Below are 24,399 nucleotides of genomic sequence, written 5' to 3'. Positions count from 1 at the left end.
AGATGTCTTCTGACACACAGTTCAGGTGTGCAGGCAGTTGATTCACTGAGGTGAGCTGATTTCCCATTCAGCAGTCACTTGTCCTGCACTGTTTAGCCAAGGAGATTAAATTTGTGAAAGATCAGCTTGCTGAACTCTAATATGTGTAGAACAGAGTTTGAAGACTTTGGGATACCAGAACCTCTTGGTTTCTTGAAGTGACTTCTGTCTCCATTGAAGAACAGAGGATCCTTCTAGCTATAGAGTGTTCAACCACTTAGATCTTTACAGATCTTACAATCAGAGCATGGTTTGGGTTGGAAGGGACTTTAAAGATTATCTAGATCTATCCTCTTGCCATGGGCTGGGCCAAATCATAGTAAAGACCTAGCCATGTAATTTGTGTGTGTCCCCTCCTTAATCCCTCTCTTTTGGTAGGCTGTGCCCTTCGGAGATGTGAGCACACTGAAGGATATGGAGCTGTATGCAGTGCTTTGAGGATCTTTATGTGGTTTAAAGGTATTGATACGTACAGTGGAAGTGAAGTGGGGCTCCATTTGACATGTAGGGATATTCAGTTACAGAGAAGCTCACTGGCAGGAAAAACATCATTTTGTGTTTGCTTTCCTCAATGCAGGATACTTTTTGTAAGTGATTGGTGTAAATGTTTTTAATTGCCTGCGTCCAAGAGCTAATCTTTGGGAGATGTGGTGTTATTCTTTTTCTTTTTGCTTATTTATGCTGTTTCCTAAGCTGCTTTTCACATTGTGTTACCAAAGTGAAAGAATGGCTAAGAATAGAGGAAGTAAGTTCAGTGGTTTCCATTTCCAGCACAACATACCATTAACAGCTTGCATCTGCCACAGGCCTGAGATGGTTTGAAGATAGATGAAGGTGATTCTTTCCTTCCAAGTCTGAGAATGGGTGGGTTTGAATGCTGATTTTGAGGTTTTGATAGTCATGAATTTTCAAGCAGCTCACTTTATGGCTGACTTGATGAGAACAAAGCCACGTGAGGTTTTCACTTACCTATTTTTCCTCTTGTTTTACATTGAAGTTCTCCAGCTTCTCACTAAAAATGGCAATGAGTCTTGGCCTTGTCAGATGAGAGGTGTCTCATGAAGGGCATAACAGAGGTCACGTCCCATTTAACGACAGCAAAACTCAGCTCGTTTTTGCTACCTGCTGAGTAGAAATGCTTCTTCAGTGAGTATCATACAGTTACAGTGAATAGAATGAAATGTCTACTTCCCTTACATTTGAGTCTTGAGCAGGACTGCAGGGTAGCATCAGAGTTTCGTTCCCTGAGAAGCAAGGGTGTGCACAAGATGGAGAAAAAGATGTCGACAGGTTCTGTCCTTGTTTTTAATGTTTGCAGGTTCCTTTTCTTCTGATTCTTTATAAGTAATAATAGCTCTGCACCTGTGCCTTCATTAACTTCAAACTGTTTACATTAAGCACATACGCACATGCCTGTGGCACTGCTGGTGTGAGTAACTTTAACTGTAATAGGATTTGAACATAAAAAAAGGGGGATGTGGGGAAGAGCCCCAGGAGTTAAAATCAATGGCTGCCTGTGGTGGCTGTGTTGTAAAGTAGTGAAATGTTCCTTATGCAGGTAAAATATGGAAATACATGTAATGTATGTGAATATATATTGTTATATAATAGAATATGCATGGTGTGGAATTAATGTGTATATATATATAAAATATCCATCTGAAACTGCATGCAGATAGTGTATGGAAAGATACCTAAGAAGAAAGTATCTGTTGAATAAGACGTTAAGAAGTTCAGTAGACCATCAGGTTCACTAGTCTTACTGCCTCTTAATTTTGTTTTTTGGGGGGCTCTGAATGGAAGAAGAACTTGGAGGTACTTTATTACCTGAGAACAGATAAGTGAATGCACTGATTAGCTGGGATTTCAGTGTGTTCAGCCCAGATGCTGTATTTGGTAAGAATCAGGTAAATGCTGAGAGTAAGTGAAATGTCATTAACTTTTAATGTCTTTTATTGACTTTCAAGTGTCTTTTTTACTCATTGTATTTCAAGTATTCTTTCTCAAGATAATAAACAGTACCTTGGAGATTTTACAGATAATAAAGTAGGCCTCATAATTGCTATTTAATTTTATTGTTAGCCATAATTCAGACAGTGCAGACGGTGGAACTTAAGAGAAATGGTGCAGTGCATGCTGGCTTCAGCAACAATGCTGGCATACATTTCTGATCTGGCACTTTAATGCTAATGTAACTGTGAGGCTGCACAACAGATTAATTACTGGGGTATTTTTTTGATCATGGGTTGTGCTTAGTTTGAATGTCTGGCCATAACATAACCTCCTCTTTCCCTGAACCTTTCTGTAAGGCAGCTCTTTTCATTGTAGTTTACCTCTGAATTCTCCCTTTCTGTGAAGATGAGGCTTTTTAGAGAGCAATTGCTTGAAGTGACAGTCCTTGAAACACCAGGTAGTACTGATAGCTTCCAAGGATACCAGTATGTGGTAGTGGATACTTGAAAAACAGACAAGCAGACACTCTAGTGTTCTCTTACCAGCATTGTATAAAGTCTTTTGAGCTCATTATCGCATCTTTATCTAATGTGCAATTGAATAATGGCTCTCAGTGTAAGTTAGCTATTCTGTAGTACTGCTACAGTTTTAAGGAAACTTCTGTCCAAATAAAACCTGGGAGATGCTTGACAATCCAGAGAGTATCCTAGCATTTCTGGGTCAGGATTTAGACACACTGTTTTAAGACAACAGGAAAGATTTTCTGACAGGCTACTTAGAGATCTCCCAAGACTATGTTGAATTATTTGCTTTGGGAAATCTTGAGGATCCTGGGTTTGATTTTGTTAGATACAAGGCATTAGTTCAATCTCTGTCCAGGACTCTTTGAAGCTTTGTGTTTTCATCCAGTTGTACTCAGTATCCTTTAATGAAATTCATTAATGACCCTTCTTAGAAGACTTGTTTCTGTAGAAGAGCTGTCCTGCACTGACAGAGCCTGAAGCAGTCTCACACGCTTTGGTGTGTATCATTGCGTGTCTGTATGCTCTCGGAAGTTAGATATTCAGTGCACTTTAACTCTGTTTCAAAGGAAGGAGACAGACTTTGGAGAAACAGGTATGTGAAAGGGTCAGAGGTGAGAAGGTGTGTCAGTCAGCCAGTCAGGCCTGTAGCCGGATGCAGCCCCAGGACATTGCTGCATAGCCATGTTTATTGGAATCAAAAGAAAATGCTTGTATAAGCTGTATTGGCAGAATACTTGGTACAACTACTGCAGGTATGCTGGCAAAAACAGCACTGTAGTGGTTTGGGGTTTTTTATTTGGGGCTTCTGTGCAGGTGGTTGGACTGGATGAGCCCAGGAGGTCCTTCCCAAGCTGAGTGTGTGGAGGTACATATGTGTATAAAACACGTGCAGTCATGGAACATGATTGGATAAGAGAGGAGGAGAGATCTTGCTGATCACTAGCACAGGCTGTTTAGTGCTGGACTGGTGAAATGGTGGACTTTCTAAACTATGCGGAGAGCTTGTATTGTCACGCTGGTCCTGTTACTCATGCTGGTGAGATTGAAGCTGGCATGTGAATATGTCTGTGCTTGTCATGCTTGGTGCTGCTTTTGTCTGTGAAAACAGGCATAGGGAGGGGAAGAATAGGAGATTTTCTTCCTGATTTGTCCACTTCTAGGTGTTATCTTCAGAGTGGTGATGATGGAGTCCATACACTGTCTATTGTCTTGTTACTGACAGACATGACTCCCATAGAAACCAATGTTTATTTAAAACCCCCACCAATTATTCATGCAGGCAGCTTTCAAAGCTTCTAAACCTTCACCCGTTGAATGTAAGATCTGTGAAAGAACAGGGAGTAACAATGGTTGTTTTGCTCAAGAGTGTTAACAGCGTTGGAAATCTTAATTTCTTCCATATTAGCTCAGTTGGCAACTGTGCTGCAAAAATGTATTGGTATATATCCAGGGCATGTATATACACACACTTTGACTTGTATAAAGTATGTTTCCATCATTTTCTATACTAGAAGGAGGAGGATGGGCATTACTGCATTATATAAATGTATGTTTGTTTAAAAAGTAGTCTTTTAAAGTCTTTTAAAGTTTGGCATTTGGGGGGGGGGGGGTTTAAATGAGTTGTAGAAAAAAGTTCCTGTAGAACAATAGTCTGAAAGACAAGGAATGAAGAAAGGTAAAAGCTGATCTGTTTGAAAATGCAGTCTTTAAAGTGTTCTAAATTTGAAGCCTTTCCAGCAGATGCTGTCTCAGTATTAGCCATAGTTGGACAGAAATACTTGCCCTTCTCCTGGAGTGTCCTTCAGTCCCTTGTCAGCCTTGGTGAATAAGAGGAGCTGTAAAGCTGACTTTGCTTGCTGGGTGAGGATTTTCTCAGAGTAGAAAGATGTGACTCCTTCCTTCAGTAGTTTCACACAGGTTGTTCTCTGCTCCATCTCTCCCTCCCAAGGATCTGCGGTGTGGGAAGTCCGGCTGTGCTCATCTCTCCCTGTGCTCCAGAACTCCCATGTAGTGGCTTTAGGAGTTGGAAGTTCTGAGCTAGCTGGAGTAGCTTGGAGGAGACTCTGGCATTCTCTGCTTAAGGTTTCTCCCCATGCAAAAAACCCAGGTGTTGCCCTTTGACTCTGTCAAACATTTGTGAAGAGTTGTATGAGCTGACTATGCCTGTGATTAAATTACTTTTCTTCTGTCTGTCTGGGGGGGGTTTAACGGGTTTCAGCTCAAGTGAGCTACTGTTAGCATGAATGATTGCTGGAATACTAGGCTCCAGATTGTGTCTTAAAACTAAGATTTTATGAAAGTGGGTCTTTTAGGGTTCATGGGAAGTTTTGCCAATCCTGTCTTTTAACTGTTATTTCTTGGGGGGTGTCTGGTTATTGTAAATAGGGAAATATCATGTAATTATTCCTTACTGCAGCTAATGTAGTTTAGGAACACATTTGGTTGGTAGCTAAATGCCGGTTCAGCAGCTCAGCCAGCAGCAGGGAAAGGCTGGTTGGTACTCACTGCTGCTTTTGCTACACTTGTCCTTACAAGAATTATTTGAAACACATCTGAAAATGGATTTTAAATTCAAACTTACTAAAAATGATTACTTTATAATCTTTTTATTTGCTTTATGTATTTGTTCATCTTTTGAGATCTTTCACTGAATCTGTCAGCAGAACAACATTTTTTGCTTTGGTTTTTTCTTTTTTTTTTTTTCTTAATGGAGCAGAACAGCACCGAGCTCAGTGTAGACAAAGGAGAAATTCCTCATTCTTCCTGCTTTAATGCAGTAATCAGGAACAGCAGCGTGCTTGTACATTCACAGCCTAACTCCACAGATCAGCATGAATCTGCCATGCTACCTCATGTCCCCTCCTCTTGTGAGAGCACAAATGACAGCTTGGTAGATACGAGTGGTGAACTGATTCAGCTGAAAATAAACCTGACAAATCAGATGGTGAACTCTCAGCTTAATCTTTTTCCTGACTCATCCCACCACCTTGTGGGATAAACTCTGGTTCTGGTAGAAGGGAAAAAGTGGCAATAAAGGCCCAGTAAGGAAACCAGACTGTCCATTTTGGACTAGCTTTACATAGTGATGCATTTCTTTTATTCCCAGTAAAGATTTTCATATTCATTTGCAATAGCACCAGTGTAAAGATGTTTGATAACTATTTTGTTATGTAATCTGTGCCTTGGGTTGAGTGTTTGCATTTGCCAAAACTGTTACAACTTGTGCTGGTTCTGCATTTTGGAGCACATAAAAGATCTAAAGCAAAGCATCTCACATATTTTCGGATGTTGCAATTGAAACAGAGGGCTTTTGGAGCAGATATTTCTTGATCAAATACCAATTTGTGCAGTGAGTTGCCTGGTCCTGGCAGCAGTCATGTGTTTAATCCTGTTGCTCTGCAAAGCTGGGCTGTTCTCTTAGTGTATTCACCTTACCTCTTTAAAACGCTTTTCATTTAACTCCCTTACTATGCTCTGACAATTGGTGTTCTTAAACTGGAGTGAGTTACCTGCATCCTTCAGAAGCCACTGCTGTGGTTTTTGGATACACAGGGTTCTCTAAGCAACCGTGTGGCATGCTTTATCTTGAAGGGAAAATGAGAATTTGCTTCCTTTTTGTTTCCCTTGTGACTGCTTGAATGGAGCTGAGAAATTTAAAGTTTATATAATAAGTCTTGAAGAATCATGGAATGGTTTGTGTTGAAAGGACCTTAAAGCTCATACAGTCCCAACCCCTGCCACAGGCAGGGACCCCTTCCACTGGAGCAGCTTGCTCCAAGCCCCTGTGTCCAACCTGGCCTTGAGCACTGCCAGGGATGGGGCAGCCACAGCTTCTCTGGGCACCCTGTGCCAGCGCCTCAGCACCCTCACAGGGAAGAGCTTCTGCCTAAGAGCTCAGCTCAGTCTCCCCTCGGGCAGGTTAAAGCCATTCCTCTTGGCCTGTCCCTACAGGCCCTGATGAAGAATCAACCAGGTTGGAAAAGATCTTTAAGATCATCAAGAGTAGTTAACCAGCAGAGATTCCAAGCCAGGTGTCCTTAGCTGTGCTCTGTGACCTGGTGCTTGGCTCCCAGTTTTAAGGCATGTTTGGGTGATCCCAGCAAGTTCAGATCAATGCCCCCGGGTTCAATATGCCCCCTGGTTCTGATCCAGCCTTCTTAGTCCTTCTTTGAACAGCTCAGTCCCCTTTGCTGAATTTTCTGTCAGCACTTTCAGCTGCCCCAGAGATGTCTGATCTTACCAGATCTCAGGATCTACCAGTGAGTACCAGGTAGTGCACTGTTCTCAGAAGTAGCTTCTCACTGTATCACTGAGTAGGATGCTTTGTCTGCCCCAGGCTGCTGGCCAGGTAGAAAGCTCAGCCTTTTCTGCCTGGGTGGTGATGCTAGTGCTTCTGTGCCAGTAAATGCATTCCTGAAGTCTTCTGAATTACTGCACTAATAGGATTAATGCTAGGAACAGCTCTATCCTTTTGTTTTAAGGTGATGTTGTGCGTGGGGATGTGAAATGAGGCTTGTACCTGCCTCCCTCCTTGGTGAGGCTCATTTACCTTTGGCATAATTGCACAATGTATGTTCTGTAACTAAGAGCTGGATTACAAGTTAGTGTGCAGGAAATAAACCTACCTGATGTGTGCCTTCGAGTGACAATAAATCTGGGTGATGTGCTGCTTGGGAAGTCATGAGGGCAGATAACTTGGAGGTAAATAAGTAACTTGTATATCATGTGTCCCCCCCCCTTTTTTTTTCTTCTCTTTTCTAGAACCACAGAGCAGACCCGGAAGAACTATTCACAAAACTCGAACGCATTGGAAAAGGCTCCTTTGGGGAGGTCTTCAAAGGAATTGATAATCGGACACAGCAGGTGGTAGCTATAAAAATCATAGACCTTGAGGAAGCAGAAGATGAAATAGAAGATATACAGCAAGAGATAACTGTTTTAAGTCAGTGTGATAGTCCTTATGTAACAAAATACTACGGATCATATTTAAAGGTAATGTACTGCACAAAGATTTGTTGTGAATGCCACTAGGAAAGTATTCTGCAAGTGAGGAGAAGTTATGCCAACTGCCTTTTTTTCTAGTAGATCCTTGTTTTTCTTTGAACAAAGCTTTTCACTGTGTTTTGCTCCTTTTGCTGCTTGCTCTTTTGAGACTAGAGTTTGCACAAAATGGCTAGAGGAGGAGCAGAGATGGTAGAGGGCTCCTCTTGCCATTGCTGTTGCTTTTGGACTTGGGTTTTCTGCCCTCCCCCTACAATCCTTACCACAAACTTGTGGCTTTTTTGGGGAAGAAAAATTACTTTCAGAGCTATAGAAACAAAACCCATTGCCTGATATGGAAAGAAACCCTGCACCATGTAAGAATGTGTTGATTATTATGCAGGCCTGGGACAAAGCAAAACCGGCATCAGCAGAGTTAAGTGTGAGTGTGATCTAAGGCATAATTTAAAAACAAGCAAAAATGAAAGCCTACAGGAGTCCAAAATGTTGACTTAAGTCTTTCCAACTTACAGAACTGATGTAGCTGACCAGGTGTAGCTGACTCTTTCAGTAGTATTGTGGCTCTGCATTTTGATTAAGCTAGATTTATCCTTGGTTACTAACACTAGCTCTTTTAGCTTGAGGTTCTCAGGCGGAAAGAGTGCATTAGGTTTGTTAAAGGTGCAAAGTATCTTTTATGCAGCTTTTTAATTTTAGTAATAACAGGTATTTTGAGAGTTGGATCTGTCTGCTTTTTTTTTACTATATTGCTATATATATTTTCTAACTTTTTATTAGTTACTACTCTGAGAATGGTAGACAGCCTGTTTAGCTGTACACTACAGTTGTGTCCCAAATGACTGTATCATTAAAGGTTAAACAACATTGAGGTTAAATTATGAAAATTCAGACATCTTAGTTCTTACAAAGTAAAGTCCTAGTGCTGCAGAGATTAATAGCAGTTTGCTGTGGCTGTCAGTGGTCCAAAGACTGCATTCAAAGTGGTCATATAGGTTTGTTGGTAAATACTTAGTTCTGCATATAAAGATCACTGAAATTATTCCTAGAAGCAATTCTTAAGATAGCAGCTTAAAAGAGCATCAGCACATAGTAAGTAAAAGGTATGTCAAAATATAAGAGTTTTCTTCTTTCCTTTGCATCTTTATTTGCAGGAAGACAAAGCAGTTGAGCCAATCTGCCCTCTTTCAGGTCAGGCTTACGGAACAGAAATAGCTTACTACAAAGTATGAATCAGACCTGGCTTTCTGTGAAGCTCTAGGAATGCTGTTAGAAATGATTGAGTTTTGCACTGTTTAAATCAAAGAGACTTTAAGTCTTTTTCCTGACTATACCAGAGCAAACCCTCAGTGCAGAGGCATTCAGGTGGCCTACAACACTGGTGTTTCTTAGTTGAGTAATCTAGATCTGGTTTAAAACTTTCAGGTTGATAGTTTTCACTTCGAAGAAATTGCAGCTGGGACCATGTGTGCCTCAGTTCATCCAGTTGAACTGTATCAGAACATCTTCTGTTGGAACTTCTTGGGGGGTTTTATACCAGTTTTAACTAAGCTTTGAATAAGCAGATAATTCTTGGCATCGGTTTGAGTCAGCTTCAGTTTTCCCTCTGGTGAGAGGGCATATTTAATAATTAAAAGGTGTTTTATGACTACAACACCAAATGAGATGTGAACTGTGAGGGGTTTCCAATTAAAAGCATTTCAGGTGAGAGACTTCATTCTTGTACAGTTTGTTCTCCATATTCTGCAGCTTTACAGTTTCCTCACGCTTGCAGATGCACAGCCAGCCTTATGGGCTCCATCAGATGGAGTGGCCCATGCTCAGGGAGCCTGGGGCTTACCAGCCACATGCAGGCTCTGCCCAATGCTCCTGCTGCTGGAAGGGGGAAGGGAAGAGTGGCTTTATTTCAATTACTTGACTTACAAATTTGTAACTTAGCTTACCTGATGCCATGTAAGATACTCTCCTATGCTGCAGCCTGGCTGTTCAGTAGCTACATCTTGTGCATCTGACTTGTAAATAGGACTTGAAACATATAGACAGTACCATCATGTTTTTACCTAGCATTATTTGACATTAAATACCTGCTGCCAGGTACAAGATGGCATGGTCTACTTCCTTGAGGTTCTTGGGATAAAGGTGATGCCAGTTTTCTGTTATTGTGGTACAAAAGGTGTAAATCTCTCATAGCTGTGTAATTTGGGTTACCTGTATGTCCTGAAATTTGGAGTCTGAATGGGAGTTTGCCATTAAATTAGAGCTTGTGCCTTTCAAATGTGTGTAGAACTGTACAAGTTTACAGCTGTATTAGTGCAACTTTTGTAGCTGTAAGAGAGCTTAAATCCTGACATAGATGTCTGTAGATGTTCTTATTAGTGAAAGGTTAGGATCTTAAGTATGTCTCGTCATCCTCAAAGTACTGCACTTTGATTGCAGTTAACATCACATCAGAATAAATAAAACATTGGTTGAGTAGGGCACCCTTGAAAGCGCTAGTGCATAGCAGTGTAGGAGTGCAAGGTATGTTAAAAATGAGTGTTTTCCTCAAGCTTAATGGCTTGTCAGGATGTATTGCTGCCTGATCAGTTCAGGCAAGAAAAAGATTAAAGGTATTAAAAGTTCCCCAAGTTGTGGCATGTTTTGGGTACACAGATTTGTGAAACTTGATAGAATATTTGAGCTGTGCTTTCCACCTGATCCTGTAAGAACAGATCTCTTGCTGACTGCATTTTCATGGTTGTTTTCCTTATTTATGCCATTCAGTCGAGGGGTTTAAACATCTATCCTGTAACTAGCACAGCATCTGGCCTTGCTCTTCTCTTCTGCAGTTCAACAAGCCTGAAGTTATTCCCAGTTTTTCAGATTTGAACGTGGAGAATTCCTTCTGTAGGAGCACCCAAAGACTTCTGTCAGAGCTGTACAGCACTTCATGCAGCAAAGCTTGGAGACAATCTAAAGATACTGTTTGTTCTACATTATCTATTTATACTTGGTTGACTGAAAATAGCTAGGAAAGAGGTGGTTCATGCCTGGCTAGAAAATACCCACACCCCGTTACAGTGGATAGGAGCAGTTGCTTTGAGACATTATTTCAGAACACAGTACTTACTCATTTTCACCCTATACTGTTTGCAAGGAATAGTCAAATCCTCCAAACATGTCTGGTAACCACAATGTTTGCCTTAAACTGGAGCTCCTTGCAGGTCTTCTCAGCTGACAAAGTTGGGCTTTATAAAAAGTGCTAAAATTAGCCAGCCCTTCCCTGCTGATCTCATAATGCTGGAATAGACTTTCAGAAATGGTGTGGGCTTAAAAAAACCCAGGATAAATCTAATAAAGCACACTTTGTTAAGAGAATTGGATGTGAGCCTTTAAGGAACTGCACCTTTATTTGCCTGCTGAGTTTTCTTTAGAGTTCTGTCACTAGTCAGGCAATAGGGTGGCAAAGCATAAAATGCAAGAGGCTTTTCACAAACTATTTCTGCCGTATGTTTGTGCTCTTATTACAAGATCCTAACACCAGTAAATATTTGCTGGAGGCTGCTGGATGTGTGGTACTGCACCAGGTCTGGTTCAGTTGAGTATTTTTAACAACTGGGTTTTCTTTTAAATAAATACATGGTTTTGTTTGCAGAATTTTTTAGAGCAGTAGCCCATAGATTGATCTTTGGGGTTCCGAAATGGGAGGGGATTCTAGCAAACAAATAGCCAAAGATCTTAGTTTTGAAACGACAGTCTGTATATCTGATACCAAATCTCTCCTCTTTTGTTAGTGTGAACCAGCCACCTTTTGTAGGTACATACCAAGGGCAAAGTCAGCATCTAGAAGGCAGTGTTGCAAGAATTTTTCAGTTCTAGTATTCTAGTGGTTGAGATCTCCACAAAGAAAGCACAGAAACCCATCTCTTCACAGGGGTTGAGGTTCAAATAGCAGATAGTGACGGAGTACATGAGCTTTGTGATATTAATAAAAATATATATCCTAAGATAGGTGCCTCAAGTCATACTTCTTATTTTACCGTATTGCTCTTATCTTTGACCTTTTTAATGGCTGATTTTGAACCTCTGATATGGGAACTTGGGAATCCTGAACCTTTCTGTAGCGTTCCAAGTCCGGCAGTGTGGTTTCTCCTGGCTGATGGTTGGAGCGTCGCTTTGTCTCTCAGAGTCAGAGCTGCTCCTGTGGTAGGATGCAAGTCCTTGGGTACAAGCATATTCAAGGGCTGCCAGTTCGTTCTTTCTGCTGAATCTGACAACTTCACTTGGAGCCTGTGGGCATGTTAGATAAATGCTTATAGGTACCACGTAGGCCAAGAGGCACATAGCAGCTCCCTGTGTTAGGCTTTTGATTTCTGGTGTCTTTGAAGTGTGTTCACACTTACTGTCTTCTGTCTTGCTCAAAAGTCATTTGAAGTTCTTTGTGTTTTCTTCAAGTGAGAGGTGTGATGTTACAAGCAAGTTTCCTATTAAGACGGTCATGCTTCTGTATCACTAATGACTGGAATTAATGACTCTGATGCAAAGACAGTCTTTTGTAAGACCTACACCATGTATTAAAACACTTAGTTGCAACTTAAACCACCACCAGATCACTTTTATCTCCAAGTTCCATTCCTTTAGATGGGCTCAGTTTAAATACCATTAGCAGAAGATTATTTTTGCTGGGGTTTTATGGTTGCTTTCAAACTAATAAAGTCAAACCGTGATTGCTCCTTTGCCCTCTTGTGCAGGAGCTGTGTGACCATTCTACAAGAAGCAGTTACATGGAACTTGGTGATTAATGGGGCTCTGCATTTGCATTCTCCTAAGAGTATGCTGGTAGTCTATTGTAATACAGATTGTTTTTAGTGGCAGCCGTGGACTTTTAACAACTCATGCCTTCCTTTACAGGGCACAAAACTATGGATAATAATGGAATACTTGGGTGGAGGATCAGCTTTGGATCTTGTAAGTATATGATTATTTTTTTTTAATTAGTGAGTCCTATTTCATTGTGCTTTCCAATTTCATGATAAAATCTAGTCCCTGGAGGCAGCTGATGTTACACCACTGCTGGATTGTAGTGCTCCAAAAAGTGGGAATTTGAATGGTAGCTCTGTTATGTTGAATTGATATTTAATTTTGCCTTCGCTGTTTGCCTCTAAGCATTAGGGAATGTCTCAGTCAAATGTAAGGCATTCTTTAATTTTTGGTTTTAATATGGTGAGAAGTACTTGTTCTTGCCATACGTGCTGAGGTTTCAGGTTTTGGGTTGTCTGTCCACTCCCCCCAGTAGAATTCATGACACTTGAATAATGAAAGTTTCTTTTGGATTCAGGAATGATTGGTGTGCCCACAGGGTGCAGTTAATTTTAAATGGTTAAAAGGTGTTGGGTTTTCTATTTTCAGGTATTTTCCGTCAAGCATAAAAGTGCCTTTTACTTAAGATAGTGTCGCATTTATGAAGGATGCAGCTTAGAGAGTACAGGAGCAGAGTCCACTGTATGGGGATGTGGTTTCCCCATGGTTTCAGGATGGCTCTGCCTCAGCTGTGAAGCTCAGACCCACCCTTTCCTGTAAGATCATAAAATCAATCTTTGTTTGTGTCACTCTGAAGGAAAAATATCACATCTTCAGTATGAAATGGGTGTTCATTATATATTTGCCAGCAGTGTGGTCCTGTCTGCAAGAGTTGAAGTGTGTGCATCACGTCACAAATCAATTTAAACTACTTTATGAAATTGCATCACATCAACTCTGCTACGGGAAAGCACCAGCATAGTAGCTCTCTGTAGCATGTAGTAGTAGCTTACATCTCTGGAAATCAGCCTATATGAGTAATTGAGAAGTCTTCTGTGTAGCGTCAGAAATGATGAAATAGCTTTTACCAGGGACAGTTGAAACCACTGAACCTTTAGAAGAATAAAGCTTTTAAGCTTTGTCTCATTTGCTTCACATTGCCATACCATAATTTCATGGCACTCTCTGTTTCAGTGCTGCTGTTCGGTATATTTTTTTTTATGGCAGACTTGCCCATCTTAGTTGTTTTATTTACATAGTTTTCTAATGTGCAAAGTTTACACTTTGTACTAGCAGCTTTATAGTAGCGCATTATGTTGATGCAAAAGCAAGCATGGAATCAAAAAAGCTGGAACAAGACAAAAAGCATCATTAAATTTAAAACCCAATAGTCAGTAGACTAATTGGAAATAAACTGAGTTTCTTAATTCATTAAAATGCAAGGTTTGAGTCTGATTTGCTCTCTGTAGGAAACTATAACTTTGTGCAAAGTTAGTTCTAGCTTTTCCTTTGAGGGGGATTCAGTGTTTGTCAGAAAGGTTAACAGCATCTTCAGAGTATTGTCAGTAGAGGAGATGTGAAGATGATCGTTCCAATGGTACCTGTTTCTGGTAGAATGTTGACATACTTTGAATATTGCATGAATTCTATTAGTTCTTTTAAAAGGAAATCTTCTGAAGTTTAAGGTTTAGTTAAATCAATAACAAGGCAAAAAATGAGGTACAAGACTCAAATTGAATGTCTTTTCTCTTAGCTGCGTGCTGGCCCATTTGATGAATTCCAGATTGCTACCATGCTAAAGGAGATCTTGAAAGGTCTTGACTACCTACACTCAGAGAAGAAAATCCACAGGGATATAAAAGGTGCATAACATTTGAAACAGTACTTCATTAAAGCCTTTAAAATGCCTAAGAGCAGTATTCTCATTTAGATGTTATTTCCCCTTGGCAGCTGCCAATGTCTTGTTATCAGAGCAAGGTGACGTTAAGCTTGCTGATTTTGGAGTTGCTGGGCAGCTGACAGACACACAGATTAAGAGGAATACCTTTGTCGGAACTCCTTTTTGGATGGCCCCTGAAGTTATTCAGCAGTCAGCGTATGATTCAAAGGTAAGTATGAGAGTAGAATACCTTTTCCTTGTATCTGCAGATCCAACAGAAGTGACTTTGAGTTTTGTGGGTTTAGTTCTATCAATATGGAGAAAAAAAGAGATTTTAAATTGCAGGGTTTCAAATAACAACATTAAAAGTAGGATCGAATTGATTTTTATACAGCAGTTACAGGTACCTGTGCTCACATGCAAGAGCCATGCAAAGTCACCAAGGAAACTGATGCTTTCATGTTAAGATTCCTTCAGAGAAGCTCTCTGGATGCTTCTGGCGTTGGGGGTTGGTTGGGTTTTAATTTTAATTCTGTGTTTCACATGTAATTCAAACAGTGATAAAACACTCACAGGTGAGAATGTACCTCATTTAAAGCCAGTATGGTGGCTGCAGTTTTACTCTCTGCTCAGATTGTAACGAACACTTCTGGATATAATTTCTTTAATGGTATTCCTGAGCCCCTGTATAATGCTGAAGATTTTTAGCACAGGTGGCTGATCTTGGAACGGAAAAAGTAACTTGAACTACAGGATGTGTAGCTGTGGTAGTGTGATGGTACCTTGTACATCTCTTTGTCCTGGGAACTGTTGATGGATAACTAATTGCAAAGGAGAGTTTCCCGAGGGAACTAGCAGTAGAAAAGCAGACCTCTGTGTTCCTGCTACTAGAATGACAATAAGAAGGGCACAGGCCCTCTTCTCCCATGTGTATACCCACAAGACAACCTAGAGCGTGTGATTAATGAAATGACAGTGTACTCAGTGCTGGCCCTGGGCTTTCTGCTCTCTGTAGACGCAAATATAGAAGCAAGAAATCTAAAAATCTTGGCATATGCCAAGTAATAATTTCATACTGATCTTTCTCAGATAGTAACCATGTAATTGTATGTGCAATGTGCATGTAAAGAAAAGACCGTTGTGTGTGGGAGATCTCCTCAAGATAGTCACACTTCAGGAGACTTTCCCAGGGTCGTTCGGACTTGAAGGAATTTGCGTACATGTCACAAGGGTTCTTGCTGATAAGAAAAAGTATGTTGTAGTTGTCATGTCAGGGTTTCATGGTGCAGTGGTAATGTGCTCCCAAGGGCATTTTGGAAAAGCACTCTAATTTAACAGTGTGTGTTGTCCAGTGGAATGGAGAATAATTCCTCTTAACGCTTGTCCTTTGTATGAATCAGCTCTGCCACCCCTTCAGTTCCAGTCTGCCAGTAACCTCATCTTTTGCCTTCCGTATCTCCTCAATATAGAATCATAGAATGGTCAGGGTTGGAAAGGATAAGAGCAATGCCCTCTCCCTTTTCTTTCTGTTCCAAATGTCTGCTGTGAAATCACAGAAGGTGCAAGCCTTTGGTAAGGACATATGCAGGGTTTTGGACAGGATACACTTCAATTTCTAGACTAATACTGATGAATATTATCGCATCTGGACTCAATTTTAACCTTTCTCCTTCTCTCCCTACTTGAAATTGATGGCAAAGCAAACAAATTCATACCTTTCTGTAGTGGCAGAGATTGACAAACGCCATCTATTCTTTCAAACCATATTGCTCTGATACGTAATTGTTATGATATTCAGTAATAAACAATAAGCTACTTAAATACTTCAATATTAAGTGTAACCCTTATTTACTCTATGGACAACTTCTGTTTGTGACTTCTGTGCCAAGTGTAGTCAGCCATTGCCAGCCACTTTTTAATGAGAGTGACCTTAATAGCTGTTGTAGCTCATCTAAAAACATGTGAACAATTTTTTTTTTCACTTGGGGAAAAAATCTCTAAATTGGAAAAGAATTTTATAGTTCATAAGTTATTTTGATACAAAGAATGTGTTTATAATGCTTACCTTCATTGAAAACGTACACCACTTCTTCCTTCCTCACAGATTTCACACTGTGCCCTGGTTGCTTCAGGTCTAACTAGCTGTTCATTTTATAACTAAATCAAGCAGTCTGATAGGAAGGAAGCTGTGGTCACTGGCTGGATTTGATTCACCTCTGCCTTGTTCCTTTTAGAGGAAGGTGTCAAACAAGGCTGGATACCTTAGTGCATCTGCAGTTTAAAAAGTAACATTAGCAGTTCTGCCATCTAAACAAAACCTGAATTAGATGTTGAGCATCTGTGGCAGTTTGGAGATCATTATATAGAAAAATAGATTAATGTTTCTGAAGCTTTTACAAAAAATGTATGCTTAGGTGCACATTTAACTTACTGACGGTGTTACAACAGTGTCAGTATGCAACAGAAGTGATGTTGTAGGCATCTGTCGTTAAAGACTTATTCAGTCAGCCAGGATTTATAGCCTTCAAATATTAAAAAGAAATCTTTGTTCATTATCTACTTAGACCAATGTTAATTTTACTGGATAGATGTAGACGTGAAAATTTTAGTTAATAAATAGTCACTATAGCTCTTGATTTATTTTTTTTCTTGTACTGAAAGTAACTTCTCACTTTCTCAGGCTGACATCTGGTCCTTGGGAATCACTGCTATTGAACTAGCCAAAGGGGAGCCTCCCAACTCCGATATGCACCCGATGAGAGTTCTCTTTCTTATTCCAAAAAACAATCCTCCGACTTTATTAGGAGAATTCAGTAAACCTTTTAAAGAATTCATTGATGCATGTCTGAATAAGGACCCAACATTTGTGAGTAGATATGTGTGTGTGTGTATGTAGATGTTTTGGGTTTGTTTTCAGCTTTCTGAAGCTTGCAAAGTGTTTTGATGGTGTAGCGCATCACAGCTGATTGAAATAATCAGAGAGACTACACTTGCCACTGTAAATGGTTGTGGTGATTTTTAATTTATCTCCATCCTCATTCAAAATACTGAAAGGAGAAGGAGAATGCTGAAACAAATGATGGTGGCAGAGGCAGCTTCCTAGAATGCACGCAGACTTGGGCTAGCATCAGAAGAGAATCTTTAACAGAGGAGAGAATCTTAAATCTACTCCAGCAGAACTTCAGCTGCCTCAGTTCTGCTTACAAGGAAATGTTGCATTGGAGCATTCTGATTAGTCATTTTCCTGGGTGTGTACCTCCTAGCACACAAGGATAAGCAGTATAGGCTCTGTGTGACTCTGATCATATTTTTAGAGTGCTTGTAAACGTGGATTACTGGCTTTTCTTGACTTCCTGTTGCACTAATTTCCTGATACTACGTGAGTTAGCTCTAGAAGTCTGTTGTCTTTCTAAATCTTCCCTATTAACATTTAAAATCGAGACATGTTAGCATAACATTAAATATTTAAAGTGTTTCTTACAGCGCCCCACTGCAAAAGAACTTCTGAAGCACAAGTTCATTATGAAAAATGCCAAGAAGACTTCATATCTGACAGAACTGATTGATAGGTTTAAGAGGTGGAAAGCAGAGGGACATAGTAGTGATGAAAGTGATTCCGATGGTTCAGATTCGTAAGTTTATTTTCAGTTTACTCTCTTTTGGGCTTGTTTTTAATGTTACTGAAGTAGGTTTGCTGCAGTATCTCTGTAATTAACTCCTTTTGTATATCTGTTTTTGTTCCATGCATTTTTCATTGGCTTCTTTCAAGAAAAACCCTTGTATGAACATAAAGACTAATGCAGAAGTCAAGCTATCCACTCATTATCTCTTTAAACTTTCTCTCTCTGAACTTAATCTCAGTTCTGTTTAATTGCTGAGTATTTCCTCAGTCTGAGGCTAGTGGTTATACCAAACCCAATGAATCACAATTAGAAATACTTCAGAGCAAGGTTGAGGTGTATGAAGAAGTTTGCGCAATGCCTGTGGAACAACTAAAGTTCTGTGAGTCTCTTGCTTTTCTGGATATCAGATAACTGTTTTAAATGGGATGCCATGGGAGAAGGTAAGCTTTATGGGTAGATAACATCTTCACTTTGCTTTGATCGTATTTCAATTTATTCAGACTGTGAAGTTGTTTGGGTTTGTTTTTAATGTTTCAATACACGTTTTTCTTCATATGGAACTGATCCATATAGATGTATGATGCGTTTGGGTTATCAATGCTTGCTTAGTGATATGTTGTGGCCAGGATTATATACATGGTATCCTTTTTCTTCAGGGAGTCCAGTAACAAAGAAAATAACTCTCATCCTGAGTGGAGCTTTACTACAGTTCGAAAGAAGCCAGATGCAAAGAAGCTGCAGAATGGGACGGTATGTACAGTCTGAAGAGGAGTTTTAAAAGGATGAATTGCTTTTGAAGCAAATTTAAAAAAGATAGTGATAAAACTCAGTAGTTACTCACTTTTCATAAGATCTTTTTGTAGTTCAAGAGATGCTGCTTGTGAGTGGTTATTTCCTATGCTCATGTCAGCCTTAGACACAAAAGATACCAGATACTAATAGATCACTATCAGTTCACAGAGATGGGAATTTTAAGGAGTTGTATAATATTAGAGGGGAAAAACTGGTTTTCTGACAATATATGATACTGTTTTGTGTGTGTCATCAGGCATCTGTTTCCACATCACATTTGTTGGTGTACTGGGGCCTTCATTTTTTTGTGATGTATTTCAAGGGCTTTGCTGAACTGAAGTGAGCTTTCAGAATCACGTGTGTGTTAAAAGGAACATGTGTCATATAGGGGTATGCTCATGTAATCCTTATTTGTTAACTTTTAGGATCAGGATCTTGTTAAAACCCTGAGTTGTTTAACTATGATAATCACTCCTGTGTTTGCTGAGGTAAGTCTCGATGTAAAAAAACCTTCTTTGAAAGTATTACCCAAGTGCCTGATAACTCGTATAGATTCATCTGCCTTTGTTTTGCTACTCAGCTCAAGCAGCAGGACACAAATAACGCTAGCAGAAAGAAAGCAATTGAGGAACTTGAGAAAAGCATCAATATGGCAGAAGCAACATGTCCAGGGATCACAGATAAGATGGTGAAGAAACTTATGGAGAAATTTCAGAAGTAAGTTAAAGAATATTTTATAAAAGGTATTATTGTTTCAAAAGAAGTATCACTCAAGTCCTTACACACAGGAAAGGTTGGTTGACACTGAGCTTCATATGTTGCATGAATTTGAGTAGTTTAGTGACAAGTGGAAAGATGTGCTACATCTAGTGCTTTAAACTTTCAGCTTTGGTATTTATATGTGATTTTTCTGTTTGAGACTAAAACTAATAAGAACAATTACTATATGTGTTCAGTCTTCTAGAGCTGCCGTTTCCCTATAGTTGTTATCCCTTGCTTCCTTGAATTTAGCCATGCATTTTTGTTGTAAGCCTGTCAATAAACAGTAAGAGAACGAGAGAATCTGTATCTTTTTAGAGTATATTTTCTTAAGAATATCTGGTGGGTTTTTCCTACAAGCTGTTGAGGTGAAGCCGTGTACTAGTTTAGTGATGCAAAAATAGTTACATGCTGTTTGCCAGGCTAACGCAATATCATTAACAAAGTTCTTCCTTCCATTTTTTCATCTGTAGATTTTCTGTTAATGACTCATCCTAAGAAACTTCACACAATTGACTGCTGTTTCGTATGGACCCAGTGAAACCCACCAAAACTACTTCAAGCTTGGCAGTGCTTAGCTCATGAGCTCCTTGTGCCTTTTGGATCTTTGCAACATATTGATGGTGATTGAGGATTTGAAAGAACCTACTCAACTATTTTGTGGCAGTGCACATGGTTTTATATTTTCAGGAAATTATTTTGTAAAGAACAACTTTTAATATTGTAGTTTCACCTGTTTAATCTGATAAATGTTGAGGTGCAGTTTTGCTTTTAGAAATAATCATTACTTTAGTTACTAGAAAGTGCAAGTACAGTATGTTTTGATGCTGTTTTGTGCCTGTACATGGGGATGTACAGGTCTTTTGTATTCATGAGTTAAACTTTTGTAAATCACTAACAAGCTTCAGAGAAAATAGCTTTTTCACAAGCGTATTCAGAACATGTAATGTAGTGGCAAGGGTATTGCTGTAGCACCTGCTTCAACCAGCATATAGTTATTGTGCCCTCAAAAATAAACCTGCAACAGTATCTATTCTGATTTTCAATTGGTACAGTATTTTAGGCAGCTCTATGATTAAATATATTTGAGAGCAATATGTCAATAGTTTGCAGGTGATATGTAGCAACAGGTCTATCCTGATGTACAGTATATGTGTTACCTTTTAGACCAGGTTTTGAAGTAGTCACTCAATCTTAGGTCATCATGGTAGGAAAATTTAGAGCAATACAGTTGAGGGGGTGGGGCTTTTGGCAATAATGGACAAAACCTGAAGTCCAATTTAACTTAATTTCTTTCCTCTGAGTATACATGCCTGGGTGGAAGGGAGCCAGAGAAGCCGAGCGTCGCATGATACATACCTCACAAGCAGGTATCCGTGTAACACCAGCGTTCTGTGTGGTGGTGTTGTTTCTCCTGTAAGATATTTATACACAGGGTTTTTTTTGTTCTTAAATACATTAAAGACAGTACATCACCATCATTTGTTTATAATTTTTCTGAAAGTGTATTTTAAAGATGTATTTACCAGTTAATATGCAAATAACTGAGTTATAGATATTCTTTCACCTAAAAAAGGTAGTACTGTGCAGTACAGAGTGAGGTTTTTAATATTTTTTTTTTCCATAAAAACTAGGTTAAGACTATAAAGTTGCTTTCAGTTATATATTTATGGTACTGCTTAGATGGGTAATAACTTCTCTTCAGGTTTTTTTTTTGTTGTTTCTTTTTCCCTTTTTCGACCCAGTATGTATATTATGCTGAAGTTTTGAACTGGGATTGTTTTTCAGTACTTTAGATGTGGAGCTGTTGGTGTAAATTTATTTTTGATAAAGGCTGGGGGTGTTTATTTTATGATTCAGACCTGCACATTTTGTTTTTGCACAAAAGGCGTTTTAAAGAATCTGAAATATTATCTGCCAAATACTGAGGAAAAAGTAATGGTGTGTGCAAGTAAATACTGCATTTTTAGTCCAAACGTTGCCATTACATTGTTTTTATATAAAGGACACTTGTGAGAGGTGGTGGTTGGATATGCCAAGGACAATTACTTTCAATGGTGCCTACACTGTAAAAAAAAAAAAAAAAAAAAAACATAAATAAAAAGAAATTACTTTTAACTCCTTCTTTTAATTTTAAGAAGATGTTTCTGTTGAAAACTTTCATCTGCTATAGAACTGAAATTCCATTAGAATTTATATCTGAGAAAAAAGTCTGGAAATAGTTTTTGAAAACGATAATGTTATGGATTAAATAAATATTTTTATAAATGTAAAAGCAGCAAAAGTTGTAAATACAGTTGATCTGAAGCTTTACAGAATAACTGCATCACAGAAACAAATTGTAGTGCTCCTCTAGCTTCTGTAGTTGGTAGTCTTGTAAATCTGTTTATAGATGAAGCTTATTTCAATGTTTTGGGGGGTTTTAAATGGTTTAAAAATAAATATTTAAGTTCTGTAAACTTTCACGGGCTTGTTCTGTTCTGGATTTCATTCTGCATTTTAGCAAGACTTGTGTTCTAGTGCAAGAAAGGTGTTCCTGGCACAGAGCTACACGGTTGCTTTGGAAAGGTCTGGGTCCCCCATGCTGTTCCTGTCCAGAGGACACCTACCAGCAGCTGTGCCACGGGGAATGGATGGAGCAGCCCCAGGGCTCACTGTGGTTCTGTTCCTAAAGAGGAGTCTTCAGGATATGGGTGCTCAGCTGAACATTGTAGAGATGTCCGAGTGCTCAGACTCCGCTGGGATCTCGGCATTGTGGAGTGAAGGTACAGACAGGCCTTGGCCACAGGTTCACTTCACCAGTCTCAATCCACAACTTGCTTTAAGGAGCTCCATACTCATTTCTCAGTTAAAAACATGGTTTTCACTTCCATGTCACTTCACCCTTTAAGGTGTCTTATGTGAGAGACTGAGGGGAGAGGTGATGGGAATTCCTCCTGGGTTTTGTAACTGGTGGCTCTTCCCTGTTGGCACAGTCTTCCATCTATGTAACTCTCTTCACCATTCTGGGTAGGTGGAGGTAGTAAATCACCTGGGGAAACTGGAACCTGTTCTGTGTGTGATATGACTGTAACAAGCTGCTGGGCTATGGTGCCTCTTCCTTTTGTGTGAAATGGGTGGGATAAACACTTTCCTCATAGGGCAGTGTGAGGGAAACATCATCCATGTGTGTGTAATACAGCCTTGCTCTTGTAGCACAGTCCAGTCCAGAAGCTGTCACTGTACTGCACATGGCACTTCGGTCCTTGAAGTTTCTGTGCATCGTAAGACTAACTCCTAAGAATGGATGTTCCTGGTTTTCCAGAGAGCAGTTGTCTCTTTCCCCACTCTGTGTTATTGATGAAGCCTGTAACTTAATCAGCAGTATTCTGTTGCTGGCAGGTAGCTAATGGAATGATAGAGCAAAACATTCCTGCAGGAAAACCAGCTTCTAGCTTGATTTGCTGGGCTTCCCATGGTAAATGGAGGAGAACTGACACTGAAGTAGTCTGAATCTCAGAACAGAGAAACGTGTTCTTGCATAGACGAGTCCTTTATCAGTGTGACCATTCTGAAACACTTCGGTTTGACTCTTCATGCTCCACTTCTGTGCATGTAGAAACCTAACTGCCTGCTCTTGCATTTGATCCAATGCCTATACATGAATAGGGAAGTGCATAGGTCCTGGATGTGTTTGCACAAAGTTTAGCAGTTGTTAAAGGTCTGATTTTTATCATGCTGTTTTACGACTGAACACTGGAATAAAATGTATTTTCCTCTTTGCAGAGAGTTAGTGGTATGTGTGTTGGCTTGTCTCGTGGTATTCCAGTAAATGAAGTAACGCTGCAGAGATGAGGTAAATAGACTGAAAACCTGTCTTGTACTTCTCCCAAGGGAAGTTCTCTGTGTACTGTGTGCACTTTGCTGCTTTTTCTATCCTAACATATACAAAATACAATCCCTGCTCATGAGGGCTGGCAGAGCTCACTTTTTCCAGGTACTGTGTCATTTCCCCATCAGCAGCCTAAAGCATTCCATGTCCTCTCCATCCTTGTTTTCTTCCCTAGTGAAACACAGTCACTTCCGTGTTCTCACTTCTCTTGGGTGAATAGGGCTGAGCAGGGACCATGGGGAAGGACTGACTCCGGGGTTATTTCAGTTGTTCCTTGACGTGAGCCACTGCTTACTGGGATTGTTCCTTTGTTTCAGTTGGTCCTAAGAAAGCTCGTTTGCACAGTGAATTTAGCTTGGAGATGTTAATTTGTGTCACTTAGGAGCTGCTTTGCTGCTCTGCTGCTGCTGCCCCCGGTGCAGGATGCATGCGGCTCAGTGCTGAGCCCCAGCACGCTTGACTCCATGGAAAAATCCCAAAATCGATCCCAGGCCTTTGTTTCTCAGTGCTGTTTTCCTTGCATGGTCGTGAATGCCAGAGCTGGGAGCTCTGGGCAACCGTGGCTCTACATGGATCCCTCTGTGTGGCACAAACTGACCTGGGCTCCCTTCCTTTGTGCATCTTTGTGCTTCCAGGAGCTGATGGTGCTGGTAGGTTTGCCTGTGAGGGACCTTCCTGGAGGGCTGTGTGCAGGCTGGGTTTGAAATGCTGCTTTTCCTTAAGCTCTAAATCATACACACGGGCTGCCCTACATCCGTGCTGTACCGAGGGGTGGTCCTTGCTCTTACCGAGCTGCAAAGCTTTGGGAAAGGGAAGGAACAACTCCATCACTAAAAAGACATAACAGGGTATGTGCCAGAGCAACACCTGGGGTCCCTGTAGTTTACAGCTTTGGCACAGAGGAGCCAGGGGCAAAAGCAAACCTCACTTTGTGCTCTCTTGTTGATCTAATGTGTTCCATAGGGCGACCACCCAAGGTGGTTGTTCGCAGCAGCATGGAGGGATCTCGGCGGCTCTCCCCGGTCGCTGGGCCAGGGAAGGCACAGGGGGAGCCAGCAGCAGTGGCAGGAGGAGGAAACCAGCCCAGCAGCTCCATGGAGCAATGAGGGCAGGGGCGAGGTGCAGGGGAACATGCCCTCAGGGTGCAGGTATCACAAGGCAGAAGAAGGAACCCAACGCTCT

General features: G+C 40.3%; 1 protein-coding gene across 1 annotated transcript in view; it reads left to right on the top strand.

Annotated features, from left to right (window-relative positions):
• Positions 1 to 21,811, top strand: part of STK26 (serine/threonine kinase 26) — a 30,427-nt gene extending 8,616 nt beyond the window's left edge. The window contains exons 3-12 of the mRNA XM_065689471.1: positions 7,278 to 7,508; positions 12,405 to 12,461; positions 14,047 to 14,155; positions 14,244 to 14,401; positions 16,853 to 17,038; positions 17,656 to 17,804; positions 18,452 to 18,545; positions 19,013 to 19,075; positions 19,168 to 19,304; positions 19,820 to 21,811. Coding sequence (XP_065545543.1) covers positions 7,278 to 7,508; positions 12,405 to 12,461; positions 14,047 to 14,155; positions 14,244 to 14,401; positions 16,853 to 17,038; positions 17,656 to 17,804; positions 18,452 to 18,545; positions 19,013 to 19,075; positions 19,168 to 19,304; positions 19,820 to 19,844 — 1,209 coding nt within the window. The 3' untranslated portion in view covers positions 19,845 to 21,811. The remainder of the gene's footprint in view (positions 1 to 7,277; positions 7,509 to 12,404; positions 12,462 to 14,046; positions 14,156 to 14,243; positions 14,402 to 16,852; positions 17,039 to 17,655; positions 17,805 to 18,451; positions 18,546 to 19,012; positions 19,076 to 19,167; positions 19,305 to 19,819) is intronic.
• The last annotated feature ends 2,588 nt before the right edge of the window (positions 21,812 to 24,399 follow it).

Source organism: Lathamus discolor, chromosome 9 (assembly GCF_037157495.1).
Source record: "Lathamus discolor isolate bLatDis1 chromosome 9, bLatDis1.hap1, whole genome shotgun sequence".
In the NCBI taxonomy this organism is placed as follows: Eukaryota; Metazoa; Chordata; class Aves; order Psittaciformes; family Psittacidae; genus Lathamus; species Lathamus discolor.
Note: the sequence above shows the minus strand (reverse complement) of the source record. Positions and strands in the feature narration are given on the sequence as shown.